Genomic DNA, 18,583 nt, shown 5'->3' with positions numbered 1-18,583 from the left:
TTGGGGGCTTGGGAGAGGATGCACTTGGTCGCTGCCTTTCAGGCATTGCGGTGGCCTTCAGATAGAGAAGGGAAGCTGTGATTTGAGAGCCAGGGAGCCACCGGTAGGCGGCGAGGGAGCGGGGCAGGCACTGAGCGAGAGAGACCAGCCACAGCATTTACATGACAAAGAAAAGTGCAGGAGCACGGGAGTAGAAACATGAAATAGGCCGATGGGATTTTGTTCTGCTTTAGCCTATTTGACGTAGCTCACTTGAGAGGAAAGGCAAACATATTGGATCGTTGCTTTGAAAAACGTGGAGGAATAGTGGTATCAGGGCTGACAATGCTTTCCTGTTAATCAAGATGCATGGAGGAGCATCCCTGTTCTACCTGAATATGTACAAGTGAGACTTCAAGTATGGCTTGCAAATCTATAGGATCGGAAAATAAGTTGTTGATAATGTAATTTGGACTAATGCATTTTCAATGCTCGAGAGCACAAACTGTGTTCCATGATAGTGCATGTTCTACCCATTCTATCCATAATGTTGTCTCAATGTGGTTTAAGATGGAGATACAAACTACACTACATTACCTTGAGGGGTTGCGTGGGTGTGTGTTTGGAGCAGGCAACAGTGGCATGTGCTCATCACAAGGCCCACAGTAGTGTGTTTGAGCATCTCCCTCAGCCCTCATACACCCTGGAGTGTGTTCCCACAGTGGAGCACTGTAGAGCCTTTGCTGGACTGGTGGGAGCTTTCGTGTGAGTGTGGCATGTTTGGAGAGAGAAAGAGGAATGTTATGGGTGGTGGGTTGGTTGGGAGGGTATTGTGGGAACCGGAGCTGGCGAATGGAGGTTGCTGGGTGGGAGTAGGGGGTTATAGTGGGGCAGGGATGAATTGACGGGGGAGAGTTTGGGTGCATGGGACGTCGCTACATCAGATCCACAAACAAAGAGCTTGTTTTTTTCATTTGAAAGATCAAATGAAAATATGTCAACTCTGCTGAACTCATCAGGAACAAATGAATGCTGAGAGAGTGTCTGTGTGTTTAGACAAGCTCTCTGTCTCCCTCTAACCCAGTACTCCCGCTAGGAGTGTCACATGCACACCGACCAAATTACTGGGCTTTCACTGAACCCGCATCACTACTTCACTCAAAAGAGGCGTCTCTATGGTTCCCAGCGTTGTCTCCCATTCTCCTGGACTCTCTAATCCTGACTCCCTCTAGTCATCCTCTCTCATCCATGGTCAATGATTTAATGCTCAGTGTTAATCAGCCCACTGACCCCTGCTTCAATTTGACTCCTCCTCACTCTTCCTGCCTCTGTCTGAAACTTGACTGACCTCTGCCCCTCCAAGTCCTTCGTCATTGGCCCTGTTCAATGCCTCCCTCCCCTTCATTACCACCTTCCTTTATGTAATCACATATATTACCGTTTTTTCCACCTGCTTACACACAAATTCTTTTCATGTCACACGATTTTTGAAACCTCTCACTCAAAGTGCAGAACTACACACCAAATATCCAAAACCATAAGCTATTTCTCAGCCTTTGACTCAGTTGTCAAATGCATAAAACACTTTTTTCAAAACACTACACACAATTCTCTACCTAAAACACAAAAATCTAACAGGAAGTGACTTGCTTTCCTTTTCCAAACACAACCAATCAAAATGCTACACTTATTCACCAGGTCACACACACACTCCTCACATGTGCAAACACTAATAGCTTAACTGATCACTAACCAATCACTGCTTTACTGTAGTATAGGCCTATAAATAGGTCAAAGGTCAGTTTACCTGTTTTGAACAATTGATGCCAACAATGGACAGAGAGCAAGAGGAGTACGAGGGAGAGGAAGAGGAAGAAGAGGACAAGGGCAAAGAAGAGAAGGAAGGAGAGCCATCTCTGATGAGATTAGGGCAACACTTGTTGATCATGTGATCAACCACGGTTTGACCATGAGAGAGGCTGGACTGAGAGTCCAGCCCAACTTGAGTCGATTTACAATGGTGTCCATAATTCGAACCTTCAGAAATGAGAACAGGTATGCAACTATCTAATGACTATCTTAGCATTACAGTAATGTACTGTAAAATACGTATGACTGCATAGTATTGCATAAACATTTGTAACTCTAAGCCATCCATTTACTGCACTGCATTGAATGAATGAGGTTGGTTATCATGCTGTACTACATTTTTTTGTACATTGTTTACAGTTCCTATGCTGAACACATACTGTGTTTGAATTCTGTACAGAGTGGAAAGGTAAAGACATCATGGAGGACGAGGACGCTTGTTGACAGATATACAAGAGACTGCAATTATAAATATGGTTTTGGACAACAATGCAATTAGGATTCGAGAGATAAGAGAGCATATCTTGAATAATGACACCATATTTAACATCGATGCTGTAAGCCTGTCGACCATACAACGCATCCTCCAACGGCACCGAGTGACGATGAAACAACTTTACAAGGTGTCATTTGAGAGAAAGTCTGACAGAGTCAAGAATATGCGACTTGACTTTGTAGAGGTATGTATGCAACACTACTTCCAGTACTTCAGACATACCATATTCACTCATCTGTATATCCTTTTGTCTGTTACAGAGAGTATTGGAGCTGGATGCCCATGTAATTCGCCATGAATTTATTTATGTGGATGAGGTTGGCTTCAACCTCACCAAAACCAGGTGCCGCGGAAGAAATGTAATAGGACAGAGGGCAATTACCAATGTCCCTGGACAGCGTGGGGGTAATATAACTATGTGTGCTGCCATCACTCAAAACGGGGTCCTCCATCACAATGCCACACCTCCATCACAGTACAACACCGGCCATATGCTCACTTTTCTGGATGCAATTTACACAATGCTTGTCCCTGATCCAGATCAGGAGCCTGCTAGATTTGTGGTTTTATGGGACAATGTTAGTTTTCACCGGGCTGTTCTGGTCCAAAACTGGTTTGCCACCCATCCACAATTTGTAGTTTTGTACCTACCCCCATATTCACCTTTTCTAAATCCCATAGAGGAATTCTTCTCAGCCTGGCGCTGGAAAGTGAATGATCGCCAACCCTATGCCCGCATGCCGCTTCTCCAGGCAATGGAGGACCCATGTGGGGACATAGAGGTTAACTCTGTCCAAGGTTGGATACGCCATGCTAGGAGATACTTCCCTCGATGTTTGGCAAGAGAAAACGTATCTTGTGATGTGGACGAAGTATTGTGGCCAGACCCAGGCCGGAGAAGAGATGAAGCGTAGCTTAGCACTGGTGACTGCCCCCACACACCCCCCACCCCACCTCAGCCCCTGTCTGCAGCTACCTCAGCACCCTACCTCAGCCTCTGTATGCAGCTACCTCAGTACCCCAGCCCCTGTCTGCAGCTACCTCAGCACCCTACCTCAGTCCCTGTCTGCAGCACCCCACCTCAGCCCCTGTATGCAGCTACCTCAGTACCTCAGCCCCTGTATGCAGCTACCTCAGCCCCTGTCTGCAGCTACCTCAGCACCCCACCTCAGCCCCTGTATGCAGCTACCTCAGTCCCTGTCTACAGCACCCTACCTCAGTCCCTGTCTGCAGCACCCCACCTCAGCCCCTGTATGCAGCTACCTCAGCCCCTGTCTGCAGCTACCTCAGCACCCCACCTCAGCCCCTGTATGCAGCTACCTCAGTCCCTGTCTGCAGCACCCCACCTCAGCCCCTGTATGCAGCTACCTCAGTCCCTGTCTGCAGCACCCTACCTCAGCCCCTGTATGCAGCTACCTCAGCCCCTGTCTGCAGCACCCCACCTCAGCCCCTGTATGCAGCTACCTCAGCCCCTGTCTGCAGCTACCTCAGCACCCCACCTCAGACCCTGTATGCAGCACCCTACCTCAGCCCCTGTCTGCAGCTACCTCAGCACCCCACCTCAGACCCTGTATGCAGCACCCTACCTCAGTCCCTGTCTGCAGCTACCTCAGCACCCTACCTCAGTCCCTGTCTACAGCACCCTACCTCAGCCCCTGTCTGCAGCTACCTCAGCACCCCACCTCAGCCCCTGTATGCAGCTACCTCAGTCCCTGTCTACAGCACCCTACCTCAGCCCCTGTCTGCAGCTACCTCAGCACCCCACCTCAGCCCCTGTATGCAGCTACCTCAGCACCCCACCTCAGCCCCTGTATGCAGCTACCTCAGTCCCTGTCTACAGCACCCTACCTCAGCCCCTGTCTGCAGCTACCTCAGCACCCTACCTCAGCCCCTGTCTGCAGCTACATCAGCACCCCACCTCAGCCCCTGTATGCAGCTACCTCAGTCCCTGTCTACAGCACCCTACCTCAGCCCCTGTCTGCAGCTACCTCAGCACCCTACCTCAATCCCTGTCTGCAGCTACCGCAGTACCCCTCAGTACCCCAGCCCCTGTCTGCAGCTACCTCAGCCCCTGTCTGCAGCTACCTCAGCACACTACCTCAACCCCTGTCTGCAGCTACCTCAGCACCCTACCTCAACCCCTGTCTGCAGCTACCTCAGCACCCTACCTCAACCCTTGTCTACAGCACCCTACCTCAGTCCGTGGCTGCAGCTACCTCAGCACCCTACCTCAGCCCCTGTCTGCAGCTACCTTGGGCACCCTACCTCAACCCTTGTCTACAGCACCCTACCTCAGTCCCTGTCTGCAGCTACCTCAGCACCCTACCTCAACCCTTGTCTACAGCCCCCTACCTCAACCCCTGTCTGCAGCTACCTCAGCACCCTACCTCAACCCTTGTCTGCAGCCCCCTACATCAGTCCCTGTCTGCAGCTACCTCAGCACCCTACCTCAGCCCCTGTCTGCAGCACCCTACCTCAGTCCCTGTCTGCAGCTACCTCAGCACCCTACCTCAGCCCCTGTCTGCAGCACCCTACCTCAGTCCCTGTCTGCAGCTACCTCAGCACCCTACCTCAACCCCTGTCTGCAGCTACCTCAGCACCCTACCTCAACCCTTGTCTACAGCACCCTACCTCAGTCCCTGTCTGCAGCTACCTCAGCACCCTACCTCAGCCCCTATCTGCAGCACCCTACCTCAGTCCCTGTCTGCAGCTACCTCAGCACCCTACCTCAACCCTTGTCTACAGCACCCTACCTCAGTCCCTGTCTGCAGCTACCTCAGCACCCTACCTCAGCCCCTATCTGCAGCACCCTACCTCAGTCCCTGTCTGCAGCTACCTCAGCACCCTACCTCAGCCCCTGTCTGCAGCTACCTCAGCCCCTGGAGGATGCTTGTGAACAAGTCCTGCTTAATAAAGATAATTGCTTTTCTTTGTCCTTAATGAGCTGGTCTGTAAATTGAGTAATTATGTTAAGTTGTTACATCAATGACTATGCGCTTGGCTAAAGACATTAGCATTATTTGAACTTTGTCTGTCAAAAATCCGCTTCTAATCCAAGCCGTTTTATTTTATTTATTGTGCCCGTATCTCAATCCCTTGGTCCTTGAGGTGTGATTGCTGTGTTTCTGACAGCCCAATGGGGTGGAAAGGGCATGTTTAGAAGCATGATGAGTGTAGTAGGTGTCTGACTGTGCCTACTAGGGTTGGGAGTTATCCAGATTTTCATTCCTGTCATACCGTACATTTTCTACCGCACAAAACAATTTACGCAACTGGGATCTTGATCCAGAAGAGGATTGAATGTCTCTGCTGTAACCAAGAAGTTTGATCTTGACATCTAGACACTTAGCTAGCAGGTCAGCAAGCCAAAGGCATAGTTGGAGCCCTGAGCCAGATATGATTTATTTGACATATCTTAGATTTCTTATAGTTATAAGCAGTGGCATAGGACGCAACCCCCGCAACGGCATTGAAAATCATACCGTCGGTATTTCGAAATACCCCGGTATATGGTATAAACAGTATATCGCCCAAGTCTAGTGCATACTCTATTTGTATGTGAGTGCATCTTGATCCCCCTGGAGATACACAGCTAAATTAGGATGCATATTATTTAAAGAGGCCCCAGGCTGAATTTGAGCTGCATATCTTTGTCCAGTGAACATGTTGGTTTGTATGGCTGGCTGAGTGTGTCTATTCATTTTTGGTAGTGTCAGATCCTAGTCCCAAAGGTGGTATAAAGGACAGTTCAGTGACAGAGGAAAGTTGCTTGAATGAGACAGGGAGACTTTCACTTTTACTGTGTTTCTGGCCTCTGGTGTCTACTGGGCTCTTTATTGTGGTGGTATAGTTTCTGTGGTTAAACAAGTTGGTGGTTGCCTGTATGTGGTTCAGAGAGCTTCCCTTTGACTTGAACCAGATTACTGTCAAACCTTAGACGAGTAGTCGGGAAGCTTACAATGCAGAGTTAGTCATGTTAGTGAAACCTGTCTTTGTTGTGGATTACAATGCCAGTCAGAATGTTATTCACCCAATTTTACGTTAAAAGTTCAGTGATTATTTCACTCAATACATTTCTGTATCTGGAAAATTTTTGACTGGTTACACTTCATACTATCGTGTGTGTGTAGTAACTAGAGGTCGACCGATTATGATTTTTCAATGCCGATACCGATACCGATTATTGGAGGACAAAAAAAGCCAATACCGATTAATCGGCCGATTTATTTAAAATATATATATTTTTTAGATATATATATCATACACACACACACACATTTTTGTAATAATGACAATTGCAACAATACTGAATGAACAATGAACACTTTTATTTTAACTTAATATAATACATAAATATACACACACGCACACAGCTCTGACGTGACAATGATACTGAAGAGTCTGCTTAGGAGACAAATACTCTCAACTGATTGAATAAAAATAGAGTTTAAGTTAGCTGTGATGAATGTTGAAAACAAAAACTTTAATTTCTATATGCAGGAAATCCTATTTTAATAATAAGCATGGTAAGAATTGACAACCAGTGCGAGTCATAATTCCCATGACACCTTCTAGCAAAATCTGAAAAGCGGTTCCTTCATTTATTCCATAGGATATTTTAATATTCACTTAAAATAAGGTCTGTGTTTCGTGTAGGCTTACATCACCATGCCAATTTTATAACTGTGTAGATATCCATAGGACAAGGTAACTCTGATCAATATTGGCTAAATATAAGCGAAGATAAAAAGTTTTGTAGAGTGGATTTATGAAAATATGTTGACAAACGTTACCTTATCCTAGTGAGATTTACATGGGTATCAAAACGTCGAGGCGGTTTAAGCCTGCACGAAACACAGACCTTATTTGAAGTAGATCAAGACATTCTCTATGGAAGACATGAACGGTAAAATAACGAAGGAACCCCTTTCAAATTCAGCCGCAAGTTATTACAGGAATTATAACGCGTCGACTATTTCTCTCTAAACCATATACCTTTGACTAATCCGGAAACTATCACCTCGAAAACAAAACGTTTATTCCGTTCCGTATTTTATCGAACAGGTGGCATCCATGAGTCTAAATATTCCTGTTACATTGCACCACCTTCAATGTTGTCATAATTACGTAAAATTCTGGCAAATTAGTTCGCAAAGAGCCAGGCGGCCCAGACTGTTGCATATACCCGGACTCTGCTTGCAATGAACGCAAGAGAAATGACACAATTTCACCTGGTTAATATTGCCTGCTAACCTGGATTTATTTTAGCTAAATATGCAGGTTTAAAAATACAGTATATACTTGTGTATTGATTTTAAGAAAGGCATTGATGTTTATGGTTAAGTACACATTGGAGCAATGACAGTCATTGATTGATTGTTTTTTATAAGATAAGTTTAATGCTAGCTAACAACTTACCTTAGCTTACTGCATTCGCTAACAGGCAGGCTCCTCGTGGAGTGCAATGTAATCAGGTGTTAGAGCATTGGACTAGTTAACTGTAAGGTTGCAAGATTGGATCCCCCGAGCTGACAATGTTAAAAATCTGTCGTTCAGAACGTTCCTAGGCCGTCATTGAAAATAAGAATGTGTTCTTAACTGACTTGCCTAGTTAAATAAAGATTAAATAAAGGTGTAAAAAAAAATGGCAAATCGGCGCCCAAAAATACCGATTTCCGATTGTTATGAAAACTTTAAATCGGCCCGATTAATCGACCATTCCGATTAATCGGTCGACCTCTAGTAGTAACACTGTAATTACCCTCTAGTAGCAATATTGTATGTAATTGAATGGAATGTTTTTTGTTGTTATTACCGGTGCACCAATTCAACTTTTCTGTGGTAGACTTTTGATCTGCACCAGAAAGTTTTATTTGTATGTGTAACGTTACGTCATGATGTTGAGATCCATCCACCTGTGAATGTAAGACGTCCATCCTCCTGCACTGTTAGAGATGTCTGGTCTCTAAAGCCTCTTTCCCTGCTCTGATGGCTGCCAGCTGGGATAAGTGCAGAGCTCATTCTGTTCAATTAGACTGCACCTAAATCTCTGAAGGCTGACGTCTAGGATTCCTCTAAGTTTCTCAAAACAACCTTTACACTTCAGCCAACCCCGCACTAAAAAAGGCTTATTGGTTTTTAAGTGATGTATTGCTACTTGTTTGCCTTATCTCTGCAATAGTGAACACAATCATCCCAATATCACAATACATAGGCCTACTCCTTTTACATGGTCACGGACGACTGCTACACTGCATGACCCTCAAGTCCATTTCCCAGTACTGGCTGTGGGGAGTTCCCACTGGCTGTGGGGAGTTTTGATGTTCTCTAGAAATACATATCAGTGCCAACGCGACTTCAGAGAGAGCGTTGTGAGTATTGATGCCCCCCCGGCTATAAACAGCCCAGGATCAATAGTGCTGGATCAATATGCTGTGTGATATGTTTGTCACAAGCTCAGGGATGGGTCCAGTCAGGTGATCCCCAGAGTATTCCACTACAGCCAGGGCGCTGAATGTTAAAACACTTGTGAGCTGTGTTATCTAAGGGATAATAAATTAGCCGTTAAAAGTCTGTGTGTGGTAAACGAGTCACAAGCTACAGGCTACATGTTTTTGTTCTGTTTGTGTGTGTGTGTGTGTGTGTGTGTGTGTGTGCTTTAGGCAGTGATGGTGATTTGTGTGTGTAAGAGCAGGGTCTCTTCCTCACGGCGCTGGTTGGGTAAACAGTCATGCGATCACATTCCTTCCATTCCGCACTGCTGTCCGCTCAGTCACATGACCAAGGAGGAGGAGCATGGGGCTTGTAGTGGGGAGGGGGACTGAGGAGGGGAGAGAACCCTGATTGAGTAGGCAAGGTGCAGAGTAGGTCCCAGTGCCAAATAAATACCTTGCCCCTACCTCTAAATACTTTTTGCATATCTGAAAAGATAAGAAGGGTATAAACAATATGTTATAGATCTATAGATCTACTTATAACTGCTCTAATTACGTTGGTATCCAGTTTATAATGGCAATAATGCACCTCTGGGGTTTGTGGTATATGGCCAATATACCACGGCTAAGGGCTGTATCCAGGCACTCCGCGTTGCGTCGTGCTTAAGAACAGCCCTTAGCCGTGGTAAATTGTCCATATTCCACAAACCCCAGAGGTGCCTTATTGCTTAATTAACCCTCTTTTATGCTAGGTGGGTTTTTTCACCATATTGCTTAATCCAATCAATGACTGTATGTATATATGAATGGACAAAGCCATTGATCATGTGACACCATTCATATGTGAGGACTCAATAATAGCGCATTGAAGCCAAATGAAGTCGCTTAAAATGTGGTCTCATGGATACATAACATGCACAGTTTGAGCTGCTCTAGGAAGAGACGTTGCAGGCTAGCTCAGTGCTGCCACTTCTTATTGAGTAACTCACCGACCGGGCCGACCGGGGTACGGTATGCTGCCATTAGCAACTAAATTGTCCTTATAGCTTCTTTTGGGTGCGATTTGGTGTATTGGAAGCAATTATTGGTAACATAATTGTCGAGTATTTTTATTTTAATTACATGAAGATAGCCATTTTTCCATTCACTGTAATGAGGGATCCTGTTTTCTGCTAACAATGCCTGCAGTACTGTGTTTGGCATTGAACGTCCGTGGCTTCAATAAGAGGGGGCAGGCGTTCTACGCTGCATCCAATTTAAGAGACTGGAATGGTTCAGTAGGAGCAGGAGCAAGGGGTTTATATTATACTCGGCGTAAGAGGTTGTACAGAGTACACACACAAAACGCATGTGACACAAATCCAACCAGATGACCTGGCCTCCACAATCACCCGACCTCAAACCAATTTGAGATGGTTTGGGATGATTTGGACCGCAGGGTGAAGGAAAAGCAGCCAACAAGTGCTCAGCATATGTGGGAACTCCTTCAAGACTGTTGGAAAAGCATTCCAGGTGAAGCTGGTTGAGAGAATGCCAAGAGTGTGCAAAGCTGTCATCAATGCAAAGGGTGGCTACTTTGAAGAATGTCAAATATAAAATATATTTTGATATGTTTAACACATTATTCTACAATGTAGAAAATAGTAAAAATGAAGAAACACCCTTGAATGAGTAGGTGTGTCCAATCTTTTGACTGGTACTGTATGTATGTATAATTGTGGTCAATATATTGTCCCCCTTGCACCATTCACTATTTATTCTAAAATTCTTTGAAATTGAGAACTTTTGGTGTTCACATGTATTTGTTTGATTTACAACTGCACAGAATTCCCCCAAAATTATATATTTCACTTAAAAGTCAAAAAATGACCTGGACTAAGATGTTCAAAAATTCAAATTAATTTGGTTGGAGGCAAGTGAGTTGTTTATTGTGTAGTTTATCTCACCTGTGGTAAGTTGCAGGTGCCTACAGGGTATAAAATAGCAATTTAACCCGTTTAAAAAAAAGAGAAAACAGAACATTCTTACCAGTATATGACCAATGTATCATCTTAATTCATAACACACCACCACTCGGTTTCTATCAGTGCTGTTGATCACTGCCTCGTGATACTATCAAGTGTCTCCCTCTGAAACCACTTGGTTGAATTGATCAAATCAAATCTCACAGACACAATAATAAAAGGTCAAGGGGGGAGTTCTGGGTTTTTAATAGTCCGTGTCCCTCTCTCTCCAACCCTGCAGCTACAGTATATGACCTTGTGGTTGCCCTGGATGGGCTTTTCCCTCCTGCAGCCTCCCGTCCGTCCCATGTTAGTTTGTTGCTGGTGTTGTTGACCCATTGATGTAGCCGTGGCCGCACCGAGGCCCCTAGCCCCATGCTGCTCTGAGGCCCTTTGTAAGCCTATAGGAGCACAGGGCTGTGATTGGAGCAGCCCAGGATTTGCATGGATGAGTACTGTACACAGAGCGAGCACACCAGCAGTCATGAAGCACTGGAGGGGAACAAACGCTAGCTCAGGCCATGTTTCCCTTCTCTGTTGTTTCGCTCTCTCTCGCCCTTCTCTCTTTCTCTCTCTCCCCCCATATATGTATCTGTCTGCCTCCTATTGTTAATATGTTGCAGACTGTCCTTTCGAGTATAAATGTAAACATGAGTGGGAAAGAGTCTATCTCCCTGGGCCTCTCCTACCTCTCCAGAACTGCATTATGATTGGTCACTTTACTGTACGCCTGGCCTATATGATAAACAGTATAAATGTGATAGAGTATGAATCCAGTTTGTGCCAACTTGAGAGCGGTGTGAAAACTCATGTGGGTGACTGTGAGAATCGTGCTGTAGCTGAACCGCTGGAACGGCCAGCACCTGACACTGCAGCTGCTGCTGGGGTTGCGTGCCTGTCTCCACTCAGTGTGTGACTCAAACTCTACTCAGCCTGTCCTGGATGGAATTACAGCATGTGGATATTACTCTTGAGAATCAAACTGAAAATCAACACCAAGGCAATGTACTGTTTAGTGTTTCCCAACTTCTCCATTGTTGTAGTTTGGTCTAGAGCAAGACAAGGTACATAGATGGAGCAGAACAAATATGACCCCCACTGCGTGAAATTTAAGGCAATATGCAGTATATTCCATGTCGTATGCCAGAAATGGACTTGCCATAGGGCAGTTTTGGCAAATGCCAGATGGGCTGGTCCATCTTCAGTCCAGTGGGCCTGTTTAGTTGCGTAGAATGATCATTATTTGGCTAATAATGCGGGCCTAGAGGAAAAATGGGGACTTAAACAAGAGCCAAAGTGTGTGCTAACAGGGGACGGTCCCTTTGCCTCCCCATCAGAGAGAGATATTAATGTGTGTGCTTTACCTCTTCGGCCTACTCTAGGGAGTGGCGACAGTGATTCCGTTTTTCTCCGGGAAGAATCTGATAACATTATACCCCACTTCAGCAGGCCGTCGGTTGCGCAGATAAAGCTATTAGGTTGAATGTGTAGACAATTGTGAAATATGTTTGGTTGTATAAAATTATCGGCATGTCAATGTTATTGTACACGGAGCTCCCTAGCGCGTGGTGAAACTGGAGAGTCCCTTCCTGTCCACCTTGGTTAATGGCTGCCTGGGACTTTCCTCCTCCTTGTTGCTGCAATGTTTGACAACTGATTTTAATGACCCTTCATCCTATGCATACCTGTTATGATAAATGCCTTTATTGTACAGTTATTCATTTAGATACAATATCGGGTATTTGTGTAATAATTATGAGATTTGGACATTAACAGGTAACTTTTCCAAAGCCACACAGTTGATATAGATGTTTTCAACTACTGTAGTTACGCCACTTGGACCACAAATTGTACAAAAAAAACATGATTTGATATTCCTGTGGGTGGGTAGGCAGGCGTAAGCCTTTTGTCTTCATGCACATAAAGTTTTTTAATAAAAAAAAAAAAGTAGGCTGACACACACACAAACAAACAGGGGCAAACGCATGTTCCAACATCCTGCTGATCGTCAGACTATATTTGCACAGTGCTATCAATCAACCCATCTGTCTCTGTCCACCCATTCTGTGGGGCTGGCGCAGTGCACATAATGTTCTCTGCTCCTGTGGGTACGTACACATGTTCACACACATGTACACTACATGCACGCACACAGTCACACACAAACATACACGCACAAACAGTCATACATGTGCAAACACACATACCATGGTTTCCGTTAGCCATAATAGCATTGCTGCACTTATAAGGAGAATAATAATTGATAAAGATTTTAAGCTAAACGTACTGATCTGTTGCATGAGCCTCTTTGCTTTTTTAGTTTTTTTTTGCAATGTAGTCTAGGCCTACCTGTTGTATGAATTTGGGATCTATAGTCCCACAACTGTCCCAGAGTCGGTTTGTGGAATAGGCTATTTCTTTCTCGCACAAAATAACAAGCCGACCAATAGAATTAGTGAACTTTTCTACTATGGGGATAGTAGATTGACATAGGCTAGTGATTTTGCTGTTCGGTACTCGTGTTGTTGGTAAATTATTGGACAGTTATTCTAACATCTTCAAGTTGCGCATCGGAATTCGGATAGGACGCACGCCATTACGTCCTCAACTTGCATGTTCTGTTAAGATGAATTACCACAATCTAAATGTGATTTCTGTCATTCTGAGCACCGTAGGTGGACGCCCTAATCAGGTTAAACATCCAATGCATGGGTCTGGTAAATCTCTTAAATGTCTGGTAAATGTAAATGCTACCGGTCAAATGTCTGGCGCCACATTTTCCTAATGGAAACCCTGAGATAAACACACAAAAGTACAGGCGCTCTTCCATGCATCATTCATTCGTGGTTCAACAAGAAAACAGCTGTTGTGTGGCAGATCCCAGTATGCTATCTATCGTTCCTGAATAGATATGGACAAATGTGTTAAACTATTTCAATTGAAAATGGCCCGTTTAGTCAAACCAGAGCCACAGTTTGTGTGCAGTGATAATGTTTCTGATAACAATCGAGATTCATATCCAGACATTGATTGATTGAATGACCAGTGTCTGTATGGAAGTTACCCTATCATTTGCTTTGCTAAGAAATAAAACCACAAAATAAAACCACAAGAGATCCTAGAAATACCATTATTTGGAGTTTTATATGCTTTTGTGAAAGTAGAGTTCATTTATTTTATAAAGGCATAGTTGATTGAGTCTTTTTTTGACAACTGGTGTATGCCCTATACATTATCCAACTGTTTACTCTTTCTATCCTCTCTTTCTCATATGAAGGGAACAGAACATTTCACTCTTCATCTCGGTCTCACTCTGTCTCTCTCTCTCTGTCTCGCTCTCTCTCTCGCTCTCTGTCTCTGTCTCTCTCTCTCTCTCGGCTCCTCCTCCCAGTGACTCTGTTATGCAGGACTTGCCATTTCCTACTATCTAAAAGTTATTAGAAGGGTGAGGTATTGTATAACTAAACAGCAGGCATGGAAACATTAGCCTCTCGCTCTCTGCCTCTCTACCCCTTTCAAATCAAATCAAATTGTATTGGTTGCGTACACATATTTGCAGATGTTATTGCAGGTGCAGTAAAATGCTTATGTTTCTAGCTCCAACAGTGCAGTAATACCTAACAATACAGAACAATACACACAAATCCAAAGAATAAAAATAAAGACATTAAGAAACATCAGAACGAGCAATGTCAGAGTCCGGAATGAATATAAATATATATATTATTATATCAGTTGAAGTCGGAAGTTTACATACACTTAGGTTGGAGTCATTAAAACAAATTTTTCAACCACTCACAAATTTCTTGTTAACAAACTATAGTTTTGGAAAGTCGGTTAAGACATCTACTTTGTGCATGACACAAGTCATTTTTAGAACAATTGTTTACAAACCGATTATTTCACTTATAGTTCCAGTGGGTCAGAAGTTTACATACACTAAGTTGACTGTGCCTTTAAACAGCTTGGAAAATTCCAGAAAATGAGTCAATTGGAGGTGTACCTGTGGATGTATTTCAAGGCCTACCTTAAAACTCAGTGCCTCTGCTTGACATCATGGGAAAATCAAAAGAAATCAGCAAAGACCTCAGAAATTTATTTTTTGACCTCCTCAAGTCTGGCTCATCCTTGGGAGCAATTTCCAAACGCCTGAAGGTACCACGGTTCATCTGTACAAACAATAATACGCAATAAACACCATGGGATCACGCAGCCGTCATACCTCTCAGGAAGGTGACACGCTCTGTCTCCTACAGATGAACGTACTTTGGTTTTAAAAAGTGCAAATCAATCCCAGAACAACAGCAAAGGACCTTGTGAAGATGCTGGAGGAAACTGGTACAAAAGTATCTATATTCACAGTAAAATGAGTCCTATATCGACATAACCTGAAAGGCTGCTCAGCAAGGAAGAAGCCACTGCTCCAAAACCGCCATAAAAAAAGCCAGACTACGGTTTGCAACTGCACATGGGGACAAAGATCGTACTTTTTGGAGAAATGTCCTCTAGTCTGATGCAACAAAAATAGAGCTGTTTGGCCATAATTACCATCGTTATGTTTGGAGGAAAAAGGGGGAGGCTTACAAGCCGAAGAACACCATCCCAACCGTGAGGCATGGGGTGGCAGCATCATGTTGTGGGGGTACTTTGCTGCAGGAAGGACTGGTGCACTTCACAAAATAGATGGCATCATGAGGAAGGACAATTAGGTGGAAATATTGAAGCAACATCTCAAGACATCAGTCAGGAAGTTAAAGCTTGGTCGCATGGGTCTTCCAAATGGACAATGACCCCAAGCATACTTCCAAAGTTGTGGCAAAATGGCTGGACAACAAAGTGAAGGTATTGGAGCGGCCATCACAAAGCCCTGACCTCAATCCTATAGAAAATTTGATGGCAGAACTGAAAAAGTTTGTGCGAGCAAGGAGGCCTACAAACCTGACTCAGTTACACCAGCTCTGTCAGGAGGAGTGGGCCAAAATTCACTCAACTTATTGTGGGAAGCTTGTGGAAGGCTACTCTAAATGTTTGACCCATGTTAAACAATTTAAAGGCAATGCTACCAAATACTAATTGAGTGTATGTAAACTTCTGACCCACTGGGAATGTGATGAAATAACTAAAAGCTGAAATAAATCATTCTCTCTACAACTATTCTGACATTTCACATTCTTAAAATAAAGTGGTTATCCTAACTGACCTAAGACAGTTTTTACTAGGATTAAATGTCAGGAATTGTGAAAAACTGAGTTTAAATGTATTTGGCTAAGGTGTATGTAAACTTCCGACTTCAACTGTAGGTTTAATTCTAGACACATGAAAAGTGGTATGTATACGGAGGGTATGGGGCAACAGAAGACGGACAGCAGAGAGGCTAATAATCTTGGAGATGGGGAAATGGCCGATTTAAAATGGGAGGAAAGTTTGCGGGACTCCACCCAGAGGAGCAGGTCTCAAGGGGACAGCCTTACCCTCTGCCCGATACAATACCAGGGAGCCGGAGTCCGGTGGTGTTCCGATTGTCGTCAATACCTGCAGGTGGTCTTGAGAAGAGCCGACCGGGCTCTCTCCCAGGTACGGCGGTGGACAAACATCTGGGCCGACGGTATGCCCACCTCTTGCTCCGGGAAGAGCGGGGGCTGATAACCCAGGGAACACTTGAAAGGTTAAAGCCCAGTGGCAGAGCAGGGGAGGGTGTTGCGGGTGTATTCAACCCACGCGAGTTGCTGGCTACAGGTGGTGGGGTTGGCGGAGACAAGGCAGCGAAGAGTCATCTTCAGGTCTTAATTGGCTCACTCCGACTGGCCGTTGTACTGAGGGTGGAACCCGGAGGACAGGTTGGCTGACAACCCAATGAGCGTGCAGAATGTCTTCCAGAAGCGGGACTAGATCTGAGGACCCAGGTCGGAGACCATGTCCATGGACCCGGAAGATGTGCTGCACCATGAGCTGGGCCGTCTCTTTGGCAGAGGGTAGCTTGGGGAGAAGAATGAAGTGGGCGGTTTTGGAAAACCGGTCCACTACTGACAGAATGGCGGTGTTGCCGAGGAGTGTTGTTCTGCGCAAAGACCATGCAGGTGGCGACAAACGTGGAGACGTCCAAGACCATGGTCGGCCACCAAAAGCGTTGCCGCACAAAGGCCAGGGTCCAATGGGAGCCCGGGAGGCAGGCAAGCCTGGAAGAGTGGGCCCACTCTAGAACCGAGGAGTGGACAGCGTCAGGAACAAACATCCGGTTATCTGCCCCCCCCCCCCCCGGTGTTCGGTTGGGAACGCTGCGCCCAGCGCATCCGGCTTGATATTCTTGGATCCCGGTTGGTAGGAGAGGGAGAAGTTAAACCGGGTGAAAAGCAGGGCCCACTTAGCTTGACTGGAATTGAGACACTTGGTGGTGTGGAGATATTCCAGGTTCTTGTGATCCGTCCATACAAGGAACGGATGTTCTTTCCCCTCAAACTCTTCCAAAGCCATCTTCACCGCGAGAAGCTCACGATTTCCAACATCGGAATTCCTCTCCATGGCCTTGAGGTGATGGGACAGAACAGCCACAAATCCAACATCCGAAGCATCGGCCTCCACCACGAACTGACGGGACGGGTCAGGATGAACTAATGTGGAAGCTGTGGTGAAGCGATGCTTGAGGTCACGGAACGCCCGGTCAACAGCTGTGGACCACGTGAACGGAACCTTGGGAGATAAAGTGACAATAAAAGTTGGCAAATCCCAGGAAACATTGCAGCTGCACTCGAAGGCTGGGGCCAATCCACCATCGCGCTCACCTTCCCAGGATCCATTTGTACATACCCTGCAGCGATGATGTAACCAAGGAAGGGGATGGTGGAGCGATGGAATTCGCATTTCTCCGCTTTCACAAAAAGCTGGTTCTCCACGAGGCTCTGGAGGACCTGTCGGACGTGAAACTTGTGTTCTTGGGCTGAGTGGAAGAAAACGAGGATGGCGTCGAGGTTGACGAAGACGAACCGGTTCATGTTGTGGAGAATGTCATTGACCAGGGCCTGGAACACTGCTGGGGCATTGTTAAGGCCAAATGGCATCACTAGATAGTCATAGTTACTGCTGGCCGTGTGGAAGGCAGTCTTCCCCCCCCGTATCCTCACCAGGTGGTAGGAGTTCCGCAGGTCCAACTTGGAGAAAACAGTGGCCCCCTGGAGCTGTTCGAAGGTCAAGGTGATGGGTGGTAGCGGGTAGCAGTTCTTCACCGTGATGTCATTGAGGCCCCGGTAGTCGATGCACGGCCGCAGTGTTTTGTCCTTCTTCTCCACAAAGAAGAACTATGCGCCGGCGGAGGAGGCAGAAGGAAGATACGCCTTGCAGCTAGGGAGTCCTCAATGTACATCTCCATAGCCTTGGTCTCCGGACCCGACAGAGAGTACAGTCTTTCGCGGGGCAGTGTGGTATCTGGGAGAGGGTCGATCCCGCAGTCATATGGTCAGTGTGGAGGAAGTGAAGTGGCCCTGGCCTTACGGAAAACCTCTCGGTGGTCCCGATCCTCCGCAGGAATGGCAGAGAGGTCCGGGGCAACTTCCGAGCCCACCGGAAGACGTCCCAGGGTAGGCTGTGCTGACTTCAGGCAATGGGCGTGGCAAAACGGGCTCCAGCCCATGATGGCACCATCAGTCCAGTCAATAAGGGGATTGTGTCGCTGGAGCCAAGAGAATCCCAACACCACGGGAGACTTAATTATCATGAATTGGATAGCCTTGCTGTGGTTCCCTGACACTCGTACGTTGATGGAAGTGGTATTGTGGGTGACCCAGCCTGTAGAGTGCCCATCCAGCGCT

At 45.7% G+C, this 18,583-nt stretch overlaps 2 protein-coding genes across 2 annotated transcripts in view; both read left to right on the top strand.

Moving 5' to 3' along the window:
• The window catches only part of LOC129834410 (immunoglobulin superfamily DCC subclass member 4-like), an 81,811-nt gene that overhangs the window by 1,269 nt on the left and 61,959 nt on the right, over nt 1-18,583 (top strand). The gene's annotated exons all lie outside the window — the stretch shown is intronic.
• On the top strand, nt 860-17,010 carry LOC129834412 (proline-rich protein 36-like). Its single transcript, XM_055899364.1, has 2 exons — nt 860-2,034; nt 2,249-17,010. The coding sequence occupies exon 2, from the start codon at nt 3,155-3,157 to the stop codon at nt 5,282-5,284; it is 2,130 nt and encodes a 709-aa protein (XP_055755339.1). The 5' UTR covers nt 860-2,034; nt 2,249-3,154; the 3' UTR covers nt 5,285-17,010.

Source organism: Salvelinus fontinalis, chromosome 35, assembly GCF_029448725.1.
Source record: "Salvelinus fontinalis isolate EN_2023a chromosome 35, ASM2944872v1, whole genome shotgun sequence".
In the NCBI taxonomy this organism is placed as follows: Eukaryota; Metazoa; Chordata; class Actinopteri; order Salmoniformes; family Salmonidae; genus Salvelinus; species Salvelinus fontinalis.
Note: the sequence above shows the minus strand (reverse complement) of the source record. Positions and strands in the feature narration are given on the sequence as shown.

Coding starts and splice junctions, on each gene's coding strand:
- LOC129834412 (XM_055899364.1), top strand. CDS start 3,155: ATGCTAGGAGATACTTCCCTCGATGTTTGGCAAGAGAAAACGTATCTT.